At 40.4% G+C, this 17,432-nt stretch overlaps 1 protein-coding gene across 2 annotated transcripts in view; it reads left to right on the top strand.

Moving 5' to 3' along the window:
- Nucleotides 1-17,432, top strand: part of satb2 (SATB homeobox 2) — a 59,926-nt gene that overhangs the window by 18,692 nt on the left and 23,802 nt on the right. For both annotated transcript variants that reach the window (XM_063499704.1, XM_063499705.2), the window contains 2 exons: nt 1,518-1,733; nt 6,239-6,424. In XM_063499704.1, coding sequence (XP_063355774.1) covers nt 1,562-1,733; nt 6,239-6,424 — 358 coding nt within the window. In that variant the 5' untranslated portion in view covers nt 1,518-1,561. The remainder of the gene's footprint in view (nt 1-1,517; nt 1,734-6,238; nt 6,425-17,432) is intronic.

Here is a 17,432-nt window from a genome sequence, read left to right as displayed (position 1 = left end):
GTTGTTGTGTAAGAAGGAAAGCTTGGTAGTGAAGGTAGAGAAAAGACGAGGTGGAACGAAAGAGGAGGAAGAAGAGTGAGTGACACCACCACAATAAAAACAGCGCTAGTAAAGCCTGCAGAAATATTAAGAAATTCAAACAATAACCATGGATTCTCCCTCATTTGTTCTGGTGAATTTCTGCCCAGTGTCCAAAAACCAAAGACCCTGTGTTTCTGTTGGGTTCGCAAATCTGCCCACAGTATACTTACAGTATGGAAAATAGTGCAGTAAATTAAAAAAAAGCCTCACGTTTGCCTTTTTCTACTGACAGTTTCTAATCTCTGTGTTCACTGAGGGTCACACATGCCGGCTGATATTGTCCGGGGCTCTTATGTAAATAAAAGCAGTCCATTTGGCCTGAGTGAGCTGGCTGCTCTTTGATACTTTGGCATGTGTCCCCTGTCAGGCTTGGAAGCAGAGCTAATGGCATTACCCTATATTAGACTTTTGGCTGACACTTGTTCATCAGGGGACGGAAGCCCACGAGGCTCACACTCTCATCAGTATATCAGCACGTGGAGGCCTACATGTTAAAGGTAGCAATGTTATGAGGTACTGACCATGTGATAGCACGGGTAGTGTGAAGCTCCCAAATATACAATCTGCCCATCTCTCTTTTCCTTTGTTTATTCGTTTGCTTTTAAATATAATTTATGAATATATTTATTACATTATTTACTGCAACATGGAATGGGAAATTTAATTAGTTCATTTTGTAATACAAAATGTTTACAGTTTACCTTTAAAATGACATCTGTTCTCTTTGCTAGGCTAGAGTTTTATTTATGCTGATAAAAGCTTTATACTGTAAGCTAAAGGCCACGGGGAGGACTCTCCTTTAAGAGCAACAGACCTCCGGCAGAACCAAGTTCAGGGAGGGGCAGCCACCCCATCAGGTGAGGGGTGAGGGGAAAGAGGAGCACGGGGAGACTATGACAACAAACGGGATAAAAAAAGGATCTATGAGATAGATTGTAGGCAAAAGATAACGTTGTGGCATAAAAATCCATGAAGACTTCAAACGGGTGGTGGAGAGGAGGTGCTGTGTGCATCACAGGAGGCCACCCAACAGCCTGAGATAACATTCAACATAAATAGGTGCTGTGAACTGCCTCTTAGAGCTTCCTGACTTCTTTGTTTTCCTGCCCGTAGCGCTCAGTCCCAAGCCCTTTAATTACTGAAGATATAAATCTTTGAAAATGGTTGACAAATATTTAACACTCACACAGCACTAAATTGTGCATTTGTTAGCCACAAATCAATATAGATTTAGTGTAGCAGTGTGTGTTTACAGCAGCAGGAAAGTGGATTTCTATGGCACAAAGAAACATGATACATCAGGCTTTGACTTGTATATACACAAACTTGCAGGAGAACAAATTCATCGTTTTGCCCGTCTGAAAAATACAGATATCAATGTCTTATTTTTGAAATTCTGCTAATCATACTGTAAAACTTTTTTGGTTTTTTTGCAGACTCATTCTCTCTGGCTGGAGATCCTCTGGGAGCCTGGAGGAGGATGGAGCGAGGAGGGGAGAGTCCCATCACCCAGGACAGTCCCGAGCAGAGGGGGGGCAGCCCGGATCTCAGCGGCCTCCCACCACCGGGGAAGAAAGGCCGGTTGGAGCTCAACGGGAGTCCCACTGGGCCACGAATACGCCACAACGGAGCCCCACCGAGACCCCTCGGAGGTAAGGCTCATGTTGATCATGAGGCGTGAATGAAAGAAAGCAAATTTCTATCAGAAGATAGATTTAAAAAAAAAAAAAAAACACTATTTCTAGAGTCTTGGCAATCAGGGGTCAAAAATATGTATTTATAATTCTAACACATCTTGTATTTCAGCACACAGGTTAGGGTCAGACTCTGGTTGGGATCACCAATGATAACTTAGATGTCAGAGGGTTCAGCCGATGGGCAAGAAGGAAAATTAAAAGACAAGAAAGCCAGACAGGTTCATCATTGGTGATATTTCTAACGCCAGGCAATCAGAATATATCCATTTTCTTTTTGTTTTTTGCATATTTATTTAAATTAAATTGTCTTGGCAGTCAGGCAACAAAGAAAGTAACTCGTACTGATGCATAAATTATTAGCATGTTACCCCCAAAATTGGCTTTTCCTTTTTCAAAATATAGAAATAGAAGTCATAGAAATACATGCATTAGTTTGGATTAAACTGTCAAAGTTAAACGCTGTCAGCTTTTATTTAATGAAAACAAATGATCATCAAGCTATTGATTACTGCAATTATTTAAAATCCATAAATCCCTGAGTTTGTGGATCATTCGATTATAAAAAAATTATATATCAGAGAAAGCTGTGTGATCACGGTGTCTGAGGTTTTAAAGCGCTTACGTTAATCAAACCCCAAAAGCAGCTTTTGGCTTTACAGTGAACCACATCCCGCCCATGAGTGGAGTTTGGCACAGTGTGCCATGTAGTAATGTGGCGGTGCTGAGGGGAGACGCTCAAGCTGCTTCTGTCCAGTTAATGTATAAGTCTGGGGGGAACTGTATAACACAGGCTTACCAAATAAAGGAGATTGCTCCATATAAACAAGATTTATACAAGTCACCGTGGCTTATTGATCCCTGCATTCATTGTCAAAGTTGGTTCTTGTTAATGTGCGGCTGCACGAGGGGATGCAGTTCCCCGTCTGTGTTTTGGGGTTTCATGTTGCCACGTGTTTGCAGTTTTTTTTTTATCTCTTAAACTCATTTTTACACACTTTGTCTGGTTGAGATTTTAAAACGTTTGCACATCATGAATTTCAATTTACTCCTTTTATTCATTACTCATTTTATGTTAACTGAAAATACTAATGACCAAGATATTATTATTTGAAGTCTGCACTTTGATATCAAATGAAGGTATTTAGTTGAAAACAGGCTGGATGAGATTTGGTGGTGTACTTGAATGAAACTGTAAAATTGTCAGATTGCAAAGCTGCTCTGGAGCATAGAGATAAGTAAGTGAAAGAGCAGCTCCTCGTGGACTACAGAGCTTAGTTTAGACAAAACATTCAGAACAATCAGCCTGATCTTTGCATCTTTGGGACGCCCCACACCGTTAGTTATTTAGGTCACGATGTGTACCCTCTTACTCGCTCTGGGAAAATTCAGGTCAGAGAATTATTTTCTTTTTTTAGAGTCTCTGTATTAATGTTTTAAGACCCAAAATATTAAATGATACATGTTATGAGAATCGTGAGAATTACTTTTTGAGTATCACTAAAGGGAAAGATGGAAACGCTGTTTAATTTTAGGGTCTATATAGTGGACCTATATAGTGGCTTTTACTTATTTTCTGCGATGTATAATATAATTCAAGTGTAATTCTATTTTATTTATATAAATAAATAATGAGCAATTAGTAATGTAGAATGCAAAAGTGAAAATTTGCTAGACTTTATGCAAATTTGCATCAAAAGTCATGCTGCATATTTCTGCAAAATTCTAGGATCCAGCATAAACATCTGTGGCTTTGAGCAGTGCTTGGCTACAAACTGTGAGTTTGTAGAGATGAATCTGTGTGAGGTTTTTGGAAGAGCAGCTAACAAATCAACAAGAAGCTCAGGTTTGACCACAGTAAGAAGAGAAGAAGAAAGAAAGTGTTGAAGCAAGAATAGATGATTAAGTGTAAAAAAGGAAGGAGACAGGGGGCGGGCTTTCCTGAGCTGAACGGATGGATGGTTGGTTGGACTGCAGTAATGATGGGTTGTTTTCAAAGACAGGAAACTCAACGTGTCTCCTCCAAACCACTGCTGCCATGAGGAGGGGGCCACACACACACCATATGTCCACCAACTTCCAGGCTGCGACACTCACAACAAAGAAAAGCTGCCAAGATACACACACCCCCTTCCACTGCTTGCATACACATATCTTATTTTAATATCCCTGTTCACTCATCCCTATACATATTAGAGGGATTAGAGGTTTGAGGCTACATCACATCGTCCAAACCAGATCATACAGTCGGCAGGCAAATCACAGGACACTGCATATGAGAGAAGACAGATTGAGGTGGAGACGGAGGAAAGAGCGAGATAGAGGCAGAGAGAGAAAGAGAGGAGTGCTGGTCGGAGGGAGCTGCTCTGTGTTGACAGTTATATTTCCCTGTTGGGGGAAATTCACTTACTTGAATTGGCACGGTGCTCCAGTGTGTAATTCACTCCATGAGAGCCTGGAGGACTGGGAGCAGAGTGATTAATGAGGAGGAAATAGAAATATAGGAATTGACTGATTAAAACAACGGGTGGGATGGATCGGGGTGCAGGGGGAGCTAATGCTGCATGCACCCTAAAGTGTTTGTATGGATGTGTGTGCGTGCCGGGAAAAGGAGACAAGCATGCCTCCGTGTGTCTCTGTGTGTTATTGTGTGGTATTCATGCAGTAAAGCACACGCCATGCTGAGCATTATTAGTGCTGGGACGCTGCCTAATGCCAACAGTCCGTCATTTCTTCAGAGGGCTTTAATTAATTGCCGGTTGACAGGTGGCCCAAAACCAAAAGCCTTTTAGGAAAAAGGCGGATATTGGAGAGGATGGATTGATATTCCACTAAAGAGCCGAGAGGAAGAAATTTTGGGATTGGATTCTTACCTTGAGCAGATAATGAAGAAAGAGGAAGAAGCACATGAATAATCAAGACCTGGATGACAGTGTTACAGGGCGTCAGACAAAAATTTTGAAAGGAAACAAAATAAAAGAGAACCACAGGATTTTAAAATAAGGACTCATTACACACGCGAAGCATCCACCAATTAGCCGTGGAGTAAGAGAGACATCACCTGCTATCGTCAGAAGCTGTAGATGTTGTCACAAGTCACTCAGACCTGTAAGGCTTATATTTTTCTGTCTTTAAGCCTTTTCTCCAAGCTATTTAAAAATGAAATCCATTTGGTTTAATGCAATCCAGTTCAGATTACAACATTTCTCACCTTAAAGCCCCTTTAACCTACTAAAATTGAAACATGGCAGTATTACAGAAGAAAACTAACAACTTCAGCAGATCTTTTTTTTAGTGAGAAAAATCCAAATCTTGCCTACTGAACTTTCACATGCATGAACTGCTGCTTAGTGAAGTAGGTGTGAGTGTTGAATTGTTGGTTTTAGACAACAGACAACCCCAGCTCAGTTCTGAAGAGAATGTGACAGATGAAAAGCATGCAGATGCTGTTAGTCTGTCACTGTCTCTCTCTCTCTATATATATATATATGTATATATATGATGTGATAAAAACTTTAAACTTGCACATGTATTGCAGCGATGTGGTTCAAAGCATTGCTGCTGATGGCATTAAAACCAAGTCAAGGATTTTGCTTTCATGAATGCATGCATGCGCGTCTGTGTATGCGTGTGTGGTATTAATGAGGGACAAGAACTTCTTCACTTGAATAGCGCAGAGAGAAAGTTCTCATAAGACAAGATAAGCTTCCACACTGTTAATGAAGGGCACGATAAGTGTACAGGAAATAGATGTGATGGCCTTTGGAATGTGTGTGTGTGTGTGTGTGTGTGTGTGTGTGTGTGTGTGTGTGTGTGTGTGTGTGTGTGTGTGTGTGTGTGTGTGTGTGTGTGTGTGGTAGAATTTTCCAGAGAATCTGGTTTGAGTTTTTCACCTGGTTTAAATTTGCATACTCGAGAAAGACTTATCATGTAAATTCAAGAAGCTGTGACCCTACACCTCTCTTTTATCATATATTAATCATCTTTTGCCACAACTCTTCCACTTTTTCTGGTTGCAACACTGTTGTCACATTTTTATTTTTATGTTATTAATAAATTAAAATAAGCAGCTGCTGCTTTCACCCTTAGGTCTTCTGTATATTGGTTTTGCATACGTGCTATGGGAACCATTATTATGACTACTTATCTAATAGTCCGTTAGATGAAATGCATGTGAACATGCAGCGTGCAGGGAACAACACTGTTAGAGTCTATGTAAGATTGCATATCATTTTCCATTCCTAGCTGGTTGCCGCATATTGAGAGTTTCAGGTGTTGCAATACTCAACAGTGTGAAAGAAAAAGGATGAATTGATTACAAGCTTAACCCGCAGTGAATATAATCCACATGTTTTCTATCTATGAGGGATGAAATGCCATGTGATCGCAGACAATTAAAGCCAGGCATTAAAAAATCTTCCTGTTGTTTTTCTCCTTCTTCTTTTTATTGTCCTCCACAACAGGTCTGATGATTCCAGTCTTCTGTGTGGTGGAGCAGTCAGATGGAGGGATCCAGACAGACGGATGCGAGGGACGAGAGGAGCACGCAGAGTTTGTCCTGGTCAGGAAGGATATTCTCTTCTCTCAGCTGGTGGAGACAGCTCTGCTGGCCCTCGGGTACTCCCACAGCTCTGCAGCACAAGCCCAGGGTCAGTCAAAGACATGCTGTTACATCTGTAATGCGCCTATTCTCTCCATGTTTTAAAAGACACACGTTCTTACACTGAGACAAATTCTTGAAAGTGAACGGTGTAACTGTATAAGACACTTGTCAGAATACTATCTACATGCTACACTGTATAAATGTGACTGTGCTAACGCTAACAGGTTTGCTGTCCTCTCAAAGACCAAAACCTCCAAACTAAAGTATAACTACGCAGCAAATGAATATTTGTTTGTCAGCCAAGACGCAGATATCAACCATCAAAGTTTGAGAGCATGAATGGACAGAGTATGAGTTTGGTAAACCTCAGGCTGCAGCTCATCTTGTAACCGGAAGGTTGCCGGTTCGATCCCATCGCTGTCTGTCTTCGTCATTGTGTCTTTGAGCAAGACACTTCACCTACCGCCTAGTAATGGCCAGAGGGGCCGATGGCACGATATGGCAGCCTCGCTTCTGTCAGTCTGCCCCAGGGTAGCTGTGGCTACAACTGTGGTTTTCCTCCACCAGTGTGTGAATGTGAGAGTGAATGAATAGTGGAATTGTGAAACGCTTTGAGGGTCTATATAACTGCAATCCATTATTATTATTATTATTATTCATGTGTGTAAAACTAGATTATATATTACAAATATGCTGCAAACAGCTATCTCAAAGGCAAACCTACATCTGTTTCCAGTCTTTATGCGAGGCTAACTAGCAGCTAGGTAGCTGCTAACTAACTAGCAGCTAGTTAGCCTTTCATGTAGCCTGAGATTAATACTTGTAAATGAGTATTCCTCCTTAACTAAGGGTTAGAAACTAAATAAGAGTGATGATTGTCAGTCATTTTTAGTCTATTTGAAAAGCTACAACAAGCAGCCTATTAGCTTAGCTTAATATAAAGACTGGAAAGCTCAAAGGTAGCCTAAAATTAGTGTAACTTAGATTATTAATAGTGTTATAACAGTTGAACCAAAAACCCTCCTTTATCAAATTCAAAATCAAACTTCAGACATTAAGTCAACATCAAAAGGAACCCAAACTCAACAACAACGATGCTGCTAAACAAAGTAAAACACTAGGTAAATACAGAAAGACTAATCCTGTCGCTATACTATTACTTAGATTCTTAATATGCTATGTCATGCTGACTCTTGTTGATAGCATGACAAAAGTTTCACTGAGGCTCGCAGTGTAAACTATAATACTGAGTCAGAGTTAAATGTCTTGCAGCTCAAAGGTCAAGACGAGAATGAAAGAAGACTCTCCCTCTAATCAGTGGTCTGTGAACAAAAGTGGATGTGAGGTTGCCTATTTGGAGCAGACACTGAACTATTACAGTGGCAATAAGCTAAAGAATGCTTCAAAAACACAACTGAAGCACAGACAGAGCCTGTAAAACTCATTAAAGACACAACAAAGAGCTGGACAGGAATGTCTCCCCAAGACAAAAATATATTGTCTATGTGTGTGTGCGTGTGTGTGCGTGTGTGTGCGTACAGTATGTGTGAGAATGTTTATGAAGCAGAGAAAAAGAAAAAAGACTCTATAATTTATTGTTGCACACATGGTAGTCATCTGAAACAGGACAGTGTCATTTACTGCTGTCTTTTCTCAAGTATGCAGAATATTCCATCTGTGGGAGTTGCCTCACATCACTATAAAATGGTAACAACAGAGTGACAGTGAGCAACACAGCTATTGCAATACTTTGAAAATGGTGGGAGATCCCCATCTGTTTGAAATCTAATTCGATTGTTTGTGTGTGTATGCATCTGCCATAGAAGGTCCTGGTATTCAGGACAAAAAGAAATCTTGTTTTGCATATGATAAATATGATACATCATAGTATCCTGGTGACCGCATATGCTACTGTTTGTGCAGTAGCATATGCAGCAATGCATGCAATATTAATAATATAGTATAATACGTTTTTTTTTTTTCGTTTAAGCTGACCTTCCTGTAGGAGTTGAATTTAAATGACCTGATTTGCTCCACTGTACATGTTGGGAAATCACTGTCCTATAACATGTCTACTATAGATTTATGTGATTTAACTGACTGTGCCTGCTAAGGTAGCTCACAGCATCTAGAAACCCAGATAAGATGGATAAGTCTATACAGGAAGTACTGCTGCATATTCAGGTTAAAAAAGATGACATTAAATAAAGAAAACCAAAAAATGGCTTATGTGAGTTGTGGAAATCTGGATCTAATGTTTACAGTGTTGCAAGTAGCCATCTCTAAGCTGGTTTATTGCTAGCTGATGCTCCAGGCTGTGGTTGCTCAGGTACAGCTGTGGTCTAAAGCTTATATACGCTCATCACAGTAATTTGGGGATTTTAATGATTTCTTTGAACGCTTTTTCTATGGTGGTATAATTTTACAACATACATCTTTAATGACTTTAAAAACAAGACTTGGGTGCACAAATTAGAATTTATTTTGGGTTTTCTTTAAAAGTATGCATATAGGCTCAAATAAATACACTCACTTAAATCTTTTAATAAATGGCTGAAGTGTCTTTTATTTTCACGAGGCCAAGTCCAATTAAATAGTGATTACGAGTGACTAAAACTGGTAGTTTCTCTTTGCCAACAAAAAAAAAAAGATTTGTTTGTTAGTACTCACTGGATTAATCAATACACAAAACAATGGGGAAATCACTGGAACTTGGTATATGGACTGGTTCTCATATACTGCTTTACTGCTCCACTTGAACACTTAAAGTGCTTTATACAACATATCTCATCCACTCAGTCACACTTGCATTCATACAAGCACTTTTTTGTGTAATTGCTTTCTATCTAACGCTCACACTCTGATGGTGAAGATGCTGAACTGCCGATTTGCACAAGTTGGAGCAATTTCTAAACAATGCCGATTCCATGATGATCACTTCAAACAGCTGCATGTACGTACATGTCATTTGGATGTGCTGCCACTTTGCCAAGGTCTTGAAAAAGACCCAAACTGTCAAACGAAAAGAAACTGGCCAAAGATTCTCAGGAGCAACCCAGAAACCCCCAAGGCCCAAGATGCAATGAACTAGACACTGCTGGAACACCAGTATCACCAGTATCACTGTCCACAATGAAGCATGTTTTGCATCATCATGCAAAGGTGCCGACTAATAACAACTAAAACTGTTGCCTTCTACAGGGAAAAACTAAATGTCTTCTGGAGAAAGGTTTTATGGTCAAACAAGACAAAGATTGAGTTACTTGGCTACAATGACAAGAAGTATTATGGAGAGGTAAACTTGAAGCTTTTAAACCTAATAACACTATGCCAGCTGTCAAGCATGGTAGCGTCATACTCTCTGTGCTTTGTTGTTGTGCTTTATTCCTTCTTTGTGCCATGTATAAGTACATGGCACAAAGTAGATAGAATATTGAAGGTGAAGAAGGAACGCCTCCAAATTCTGCAACTTAACAGGTAGAAAGTTGAAACTTTGACTGGAATTATGCTAGAAGATTGTTAATAGCTATCAAGAGAGGTGGAATTTGAAAAGGAAATATTAGTGTGAGCCTGTTTGCATATTTTTGCACCTTTGCAAACTGGAGGAAACCCAAAATAAATTCAAACTTGTGCTCCCAATCCTTGATTTTTCAAGTCACTATAGATGAATACTTTTTTGAGTGTGTGTGAACTTCTGACCACGGCTGTGACCCTCTAATGTCATATGTCAGTCAACAGTAACCTTTGCTCTTATTGGAAGTTGGTTCAATTGCTCACCTCAAAGTTGAGAAACTCATGTCACCAGCTGATATGAGATATGTGACGTGTGGTCAGATGAAGTCACTGACTGTCACTGACATCTCTGTGTTAAAGCCTGCTAAGGTGTTTCCATCAGCTCAATTAGTTATAATTGCAATAGCTTTCTTTGGTGAAAAAATAACAATGGAAAAATGGAACAGCTTAATCCCGCTGTGTATCATTAGTGGTACTGTTTATGCCAAAGCATAAAATGAAATCATATAGAAAGGCCCAGGTGATTTGAGAGTGTAGAAAAAATTTCATTTCCTTTATAAGATAATAGTGAGGTGATCTTAAACTGATTGGCCAATCTGCTTCACTGATATTAGTCTGTTTGTATTCAAAGTGTAAAGAAGAACATTTATAAACTGATTGTTGTGAGCTGCTTATGCTGCTCATCTTTTGTTCTTCTAGTTGGAAAGATTCAGAGCTACAACTGAAGCCTTGTTAAATTAGTTAGAAAAATAAACATTACTCACATGCACATCATCCAACACTGATGCACTGAAATAGCACGCTAACTGCTATAGCAAGTGTTTGCTGTGGTCTGCAGATGAATGCCATTAGTAGCATCAGGGGAGTAGCATCAGGGGAGTAGTATCAGGGGAGGTCTCTCTCTGTCTGTCTCATCAGTGTGCATGGAAAACAGTGAGACCACATTGGTCTCCTGTCCACATCAATGAACAAACAACAATAAAAAAAAGCTAGATGGAATGGGACATCCCAACTCCACACAAACTAAACTCCTGCAGCTGACTTGAGGAACGTTCATGTGTTACTTGTAAACTCTCTTTAACCCCTGCAAGGATCCACTGGCATAGAATCACACTTAAACTGGCATGCACACTCGGCATGGAATACCATGTAGTCATGCAGTATCACAGACACAACACACTCTCTCTGTTACACACACACACACACTTCTCCTCAGCTTCTCTCAAATGAATACTTTTTGTTTTTTAAAACAAGCGTTTATGTTAAATGAATAATTTCTGGCTTAAATTATACATTTTTTCCCCTGCGGTCCACAACCAAAATTACACAGAGTCCCAGCTATTTTCTCCCTGTTTGAATTGTGTCCTGCATTCTTGCGTCCCGGCGTTGTATTTAAAGTCCCCGGCAAGGACCACGGCCTTTCTTTAATTAGCTTAGCCCAGTAATTAACTGGGAGATATTGTTTATTTCAATTATAAGGGTTTGAAGGCTTTTATAGATTGGATGGGAGCAGACCTGTATTTTAAGGATTTAGTGAGCAAACAGTTAACAGTGGTCAGTGAGAGAGAGCGAGAGAGGGAGCATTGTTGCTGTGCCACGTCTAACAGGCCAAAAAGGGTCAGTGCTTACTGGACATATGACTTTAAACTGGCTGTGAATTGCTTCTGACAGCATGTCGTTACATTTTGGACACCACTTTGTTATAACACATTCTTATCAGTTAAAAGCTAAGCTTTACTGCTTAATAAATTACTTATTAGTGCTTTGTAAATCTGTGAAAAGCAATTATTAAGGACACCTTTTGGTTTGTAGGTTTGCCAGGTCTATTTTCGACCCTTTTATTAGAAATGATCATATGTGCAAATTATTTTTAGCAGCCCTTGCAAAAAATGTTTGATTTACTGAAATGAGGAAATTTTGCTTTTTGCAGCTGGCGAGTCACAGACAGGTTCATAATAAAATCAGCGTATTAGTCAAAACTCACAAGTGCAATATGTATCTTTAAAGAAACTCTTCAAAGAAAAGATCCTGTTGAGTTTAAACACACAGAGAGCCCACAGTGACCTGAGACACAACGTGTTTATTTACATAAAACCAAAATCATCGTCTTTTTTTAACTGAAACCAAACCGAGTCTTTCCATTCGAGAGCTCCATCCCAAACACCATCTAGCTTAAAAGTCATGTCTGTGAACATCACTCTAAAACTGGACTCACTGCTTCATAAAGGCAGATGATCAAAATCAGTTTTTAACTTGTTAATATTTATCAGGTTAGCAGTGAAACACTCGGGGTAGTGTTAGGGTCATGGTTGTATTTTAGCCACACAGTCCATAACCAGTGTGCCCAAATATTCCACATAAATGGAAATTTATGTATCCAGCACCATCTCGACCTCTAACTAGGTCACTAGTTAGTCCTAGGGCGACCTATAGGATTGTAAGAGGAACATAGAGATAGAAGTCAGTGTACTACCTACAGACGACTGAGTGTATGCTGTGTTTGAACAGTTGCAACTTGCAGTCAGGATTGTCTTTACAACAAAACCTGAAGCCTTTATATCACTGGCTTGTTGACAGAAATAATAATTTTACCTCATAGAATATGTGAGTTGTTGGTCTCTTTAGATATCTTTCAATTTGAATGCCAAGACTTTGGAGAACGATAAAGAGCCTGGTGCCTTATAAGAGTGCATGATTGTATATACTCAATCAGTGGCACTGGCAATAACCCAAATCCTAGTTGTGAACTAAAACCCCAAATTATTTGGAAAAAAAATGTAACTTTTGAGAGTGACTACTTTGTGGTTCCCAATTTTCAATACTTGGGGGAATGAAAAGGAAAAAAATACATCCTCTGATTTCAAAGGGTTAGGATTAGGGTCATCACTGGTGAGAACTTAGAGCTCAGAGAGTTCTGTATCCAGTGAGTTGCATCATAAGACCAACTGGTGCCGTTACTGAAGCTTTCGCTCCCGCTGGGCCGTTAGAGTAGACAGAAGACGTGTTTCACTCCCTGAAATGACAGCCTGATGGATTTTTATTTAGAGGAGTACCTCAGAGCTCCGTGGTAGATGATAGACATCAGAGTCTGACGTGTGCGGTTTCAGTCAGTGTGTTTCCAGGGGCAGAACCTGGAACCATTTTCGAGGTCTCACATGTGTGTGCCGGCTTCGGCCTCTCTAAAATGCCGAATTGGATTAACATGTGTATATCTGAGTGTGCGCGCGCATAGTGGCATCCAGTGGCGTGCAGGGCTGTACGGGTGTCGACACGAGGAGTCAGAGACATTAAGTGTGTGTTTGGATTTGCATTTGTGTGGATGGGCACCCTTAGACATGAGCCAAGCCACCAGCCGGCCACATAAAAGCATGTCTCTGGGAGGCGGAATTTTAATGTGGAAATGGGAACAATGATTTCTACTTTTAAACGTAGACGAGAAGCAGAGCCCATTGAACAGCACACCAAAAAAAAGAAAAGATGAATCAATTATTAATGTATTTACCGTCACACTGAGCGTGAGTGTGTGAGTGCATGCGTGTTTGCATGTGAACTGCTGCATGCGTCTCTGCATGCTGTCATGTGTCCTGTGTGAGTTTGTGTTTGTCTGCTTATTCACCCGTTTGCTTCCACCCAACTTGGCATCAGTGGAATTGTTGGCTCGTTCTCAGATGTGCTGATGCTACATGCAGAAAATTAGTAGCCAGGGGGCGAGGCTGTTCTCTGCTGCTGTTGTTGTTTGGGTTTTAGAGAATAATAAGAACATGTCACATATTATATAGTGCTGTGTTATTTCCGGTTTGATTTCCTCCCTTGGCTCGTTTTCCCTCTTCTTTATTGCGTGCCACACCCTCATTAGTCTCACCTGTTTTCTTCCACACCTGTTCCCTACCTGTGTCCAGTAAGTTGATCACATACCTCTGTGTATAAACTCTGCAGTTTCTTTCCCCTAACAGATCACCTTGTCTATTTAATTGGGTCTTCGAGCAATCCCTGTATTCCTGATGCATTTCTTATTTTTCCCATGATCCTTTTGGGCTGTGAAATGGAGATTGCCCTTTGCCTGCTCCCTCACTGCCAGCCTTTCTCTACTTCTGACTAAAGATTTGGATTTTAGACTTCTGTGTATCTTGCATTTAGCTCCTCTGCCTTGCCTTCCTTATACATGTATTTTTATAGGCGCACAATATACATGTGATTGCATGCAGGAAGGAGCGGCAGATTTTAAAGGCGTGGTTGTTCATTTCTTTTAACGTTGCATTAACATTTTCCGTTAGAAGCACCGTAAGCCTCCCTGATCTGAACTGTGTGTGCGCGTGTGGGAAGTGAGAGCGCTCCAATCTTTTTAACGTTCTTTATTGCTTCTGTCTGCATATGTAAACATGTTCTTAGCAGATTCAAAGCCGTATGACCATGTAGCAGTTTTAACTTCCATCTTTACGCCTTTTCCTCTTATTTACATCTTTGTTCTCTTTCCTCTAATTCCACGTCCAGTGATGGCAGGTGGCTGCTCTTTCCCAGGCCTGCTTCTGCCAGACATCTCTTACTATCATCACCAAGCGCTGCTCATGGGATTGGCTGATTGTTGGAACTTTCTCTAATATCATAGGGCCTCCACTTACAATATAAGGCACCTTAAGATGACTGTTGTTGTAATTAGCACTATGTTGATAAGACTATTTTGAACGAGGGAAGCTTTCAGATAAGATAATCATTGATTGGCCTGTTAGGAATATTAGCTTGGATGCCATAACTGAAGAAATCGAAAGATATGGATGCGTGGCATTTCTGATACATTTGATTAAAAATAGGTTTATTGTACGTGAAATAACTCGAAAAAAAAAAAGCATTTTAGAAATACAATTAAAGCTTTCATATAGAAAAAGAAGCTTTTTCATGTGCTGCAGATTCACTTTAGCTCACTGTGCTGCAAAAATCTAACTATTTAGTTCTGTTTGAGTCCTTAAATGTCTCCATGGTGGTCTTTAGCTCCTCTAGGGTTCTTTTCCTCCCTTAAGGGGGTTCAGACTTTTTTGTGCATAGGGTTTTAATGATGCTCTCTCTGTATGACCAAATAATTAACAACACAGCTCTGCCTGAGTGGAATCAAAGATATAACTGAGATGTAAACACAGCTAAAGGAGAGAGGGAGATCAGAGAGGACAACTCAGAGAAAGGCGGGAGGAAAGGACAGAGGGAGATATGGAGGAGAGGTGGGAGGGAACAAGGGAATGAAAAAAGAGAGCGAGAGAGAGCGAGCGAGGGAGCTTCTCAGGACCCGTCTGGATCTCATTTAGAGGATAGTAATGCGATTAGCTTTGTTTAGTTTTCACAGCTCCAGCCAGTCCGCATGAAAAACCCATGTGAGTGAGTGTGGTACTGTGTGTGTCTGTTTGTGTGTTCTGGTAAAGGTGAAATGCTCGTGTGTGACTGTGCGTATTACGCTAATATTCTTCTTAAAGAGATTCAACTAGATTCCTTAAATCAAGAGATCAACAGTATCATGGCAGTGCAGACCCGCAGAAACACGAGTGCCTCATAATTCATAAAGAAAAAGCATGTTTCTGTTTGCGCTGACAAAGACCCCAGAATGTTTCAAACATCAGCCCAAATCCAATTTAGCCCAGTCCGGCAGCAGAATTTCTCACAGATCTATTTGCAGAGGAGTTTATGATGTTGTGTCTCTTGACTCTGTATCCATGTAACCAGGACACTGAGAGATGGTGATGTGTAGACTTGAAAAAATAATTGCAATTTTTGAGCAACAGAAATAAAATCAACATGTAGGGATAAATATTGCAGGGCCTGAATGAGAATTCTGTTTTGTGTGAACTGGCTGTTTAGATCATATGCTTAGCTTCTGGGTGTGAAAATGAAGCCTGTGTGAAAGTACCTTAAAAATGCTTCTTTCTCATGGCCAGCAAAAGAGACTCCTTTGGTTGGGAAAAGAAATTTGGAAGTCTAAAAGAAAATTGTCAAAATTGTAAATGATGGTCTCCATTAAGTTGTACAGGAAGATCAATCGGGCTATACTTTAAGGCATTTGATTTCTCAGTCAGAGCCACTTGGCAAGGCAGGACTTTCCTAACTAGTGGGTGTCTCCAGAGCATTTTAAATGTACATTATCCCAGTCTTCAAAGTGTCTGTTAACATTCCCATCCACCTAACATTCTCAGAATAAAACAAGGGCAATAAACAATAAATTAAACAGTAGAATTATTGTAATATCACAAAAAGGTGGTGTGTTCAATTCAATTCAATTTTATTTGCACAACGGCAAATCACAAGAACAGTCACCTCCAGGTGCTTTATATGGTAAGGTAGACCCTACAATAATACATACAGAGAAAAACCCAACAATCATATGACCCCCTATGAGCAAGCACTTTGGTGACAGTGGGAAGGAAAAACTCCCTTTTAACAGGAAGAAACCTCTGGCAGAACCAGGCTCAGGGAGGGGCGGGGCCATCTGCTGTGATTGGTTGGGGTGAGAGAAGGAAGACAGGATAAAGACATGCTGTGGACGAGAGACAGTCTTTTCAATCTGACTGCAACTGCTGTCTTTAAAGAAAAACACCAGTCAATAGAGTGATGGCCATCCAATACAGAGGAGGCCACTCTTTATTTAAACACCACTTCTCATGGTTAATAACAATCAAAGCCAAGCCATCTAAAATGTACAACACTTTTCTAAGCTACAGTTAGGGTGCAGCACTGTAGAGATGAAACACTTTACTAGTCACAGTAGCTGTGTCCAAATTCATGGGCTGCATCCTCCTGAGGACCCGGCCTTCGCGGTCTACGTGGGCCGGGTCCTCAGAAGGTTGGGTAGTAAACGGCTGTGAAATTGGACGGTCTAGCCTTCTGATTAACGTCACCGCTGTCTCAGTGGAGTTTAATAAACTCGGCCGTCTGCTCCTTGCTATTTAAAATATAACAGGATACTGGCATAAATTCTCGACCGTCTCATACTTCTGTTTAATCAGTTTTCTGTTTGACGTTTATTCAGTGGTGTAAAAACCAAGGAGGAACCCACCCGGGGGATTAATAAAGTTTTATTTTATCTAATCTAATCTAATAACTTTAATCTCAGCCAAACCGATTTACTCACGAACAAATAAAACACTGAAAAAAGCCAAACAATAACATTTTTAGGTTGTCTAAGTGACTTATATATAACGTTTAACCCGAGTAGCGAAAGTCGGCGGTGATCTGAAAATGATGTGCTGGGAGTGGTGCCGTTCTTGGCGGCTTCAATGACCCTCGAGCTATCGGCTAGCTATCGAGCTGGTGGGCAACAGACGTCTCCGAAAACGTCGAAGCACTTTTGCAAATATGCGATATCTTGATAAACCGAGCAGATATTTCAAGTTTACACACCCACATTCTCGCCTGAAAATATGTTAAAAGTTTATTTTGTGACCCAGAAGGATTAATAACAGTAATTTTAAAAACTTAGCCGGAAACTGCAGTTTGGGTGGGCCGCGCTATGAATTCTGGGATATGGTGGGCCACGAAGGACACACCCGACCCATCCTTCAAAT

Source organism: Pelmatolapia mariae, linkage group LG16_19 (assembly GCF_036321145.2).
Source record: "Pelmatolapia mariae isolate MD_Pm_ZW linkage group LG16_19, Pm_UMD_F_2, whole genome shotgun sequence".
In the NCBI taxonomy this organism is placed as follows: Eukaryota; Metazoa; Chordata; class Actinopteri; order Cichliformes; family Cichlidae; genus Pelmatolapia; species Pelmatolapia mariae.
The sequence above is the reverse complement of the archived record's forward strand: the minus strand, read 5'-3'. Positions and strand labels throughout refer to the sequence as shown.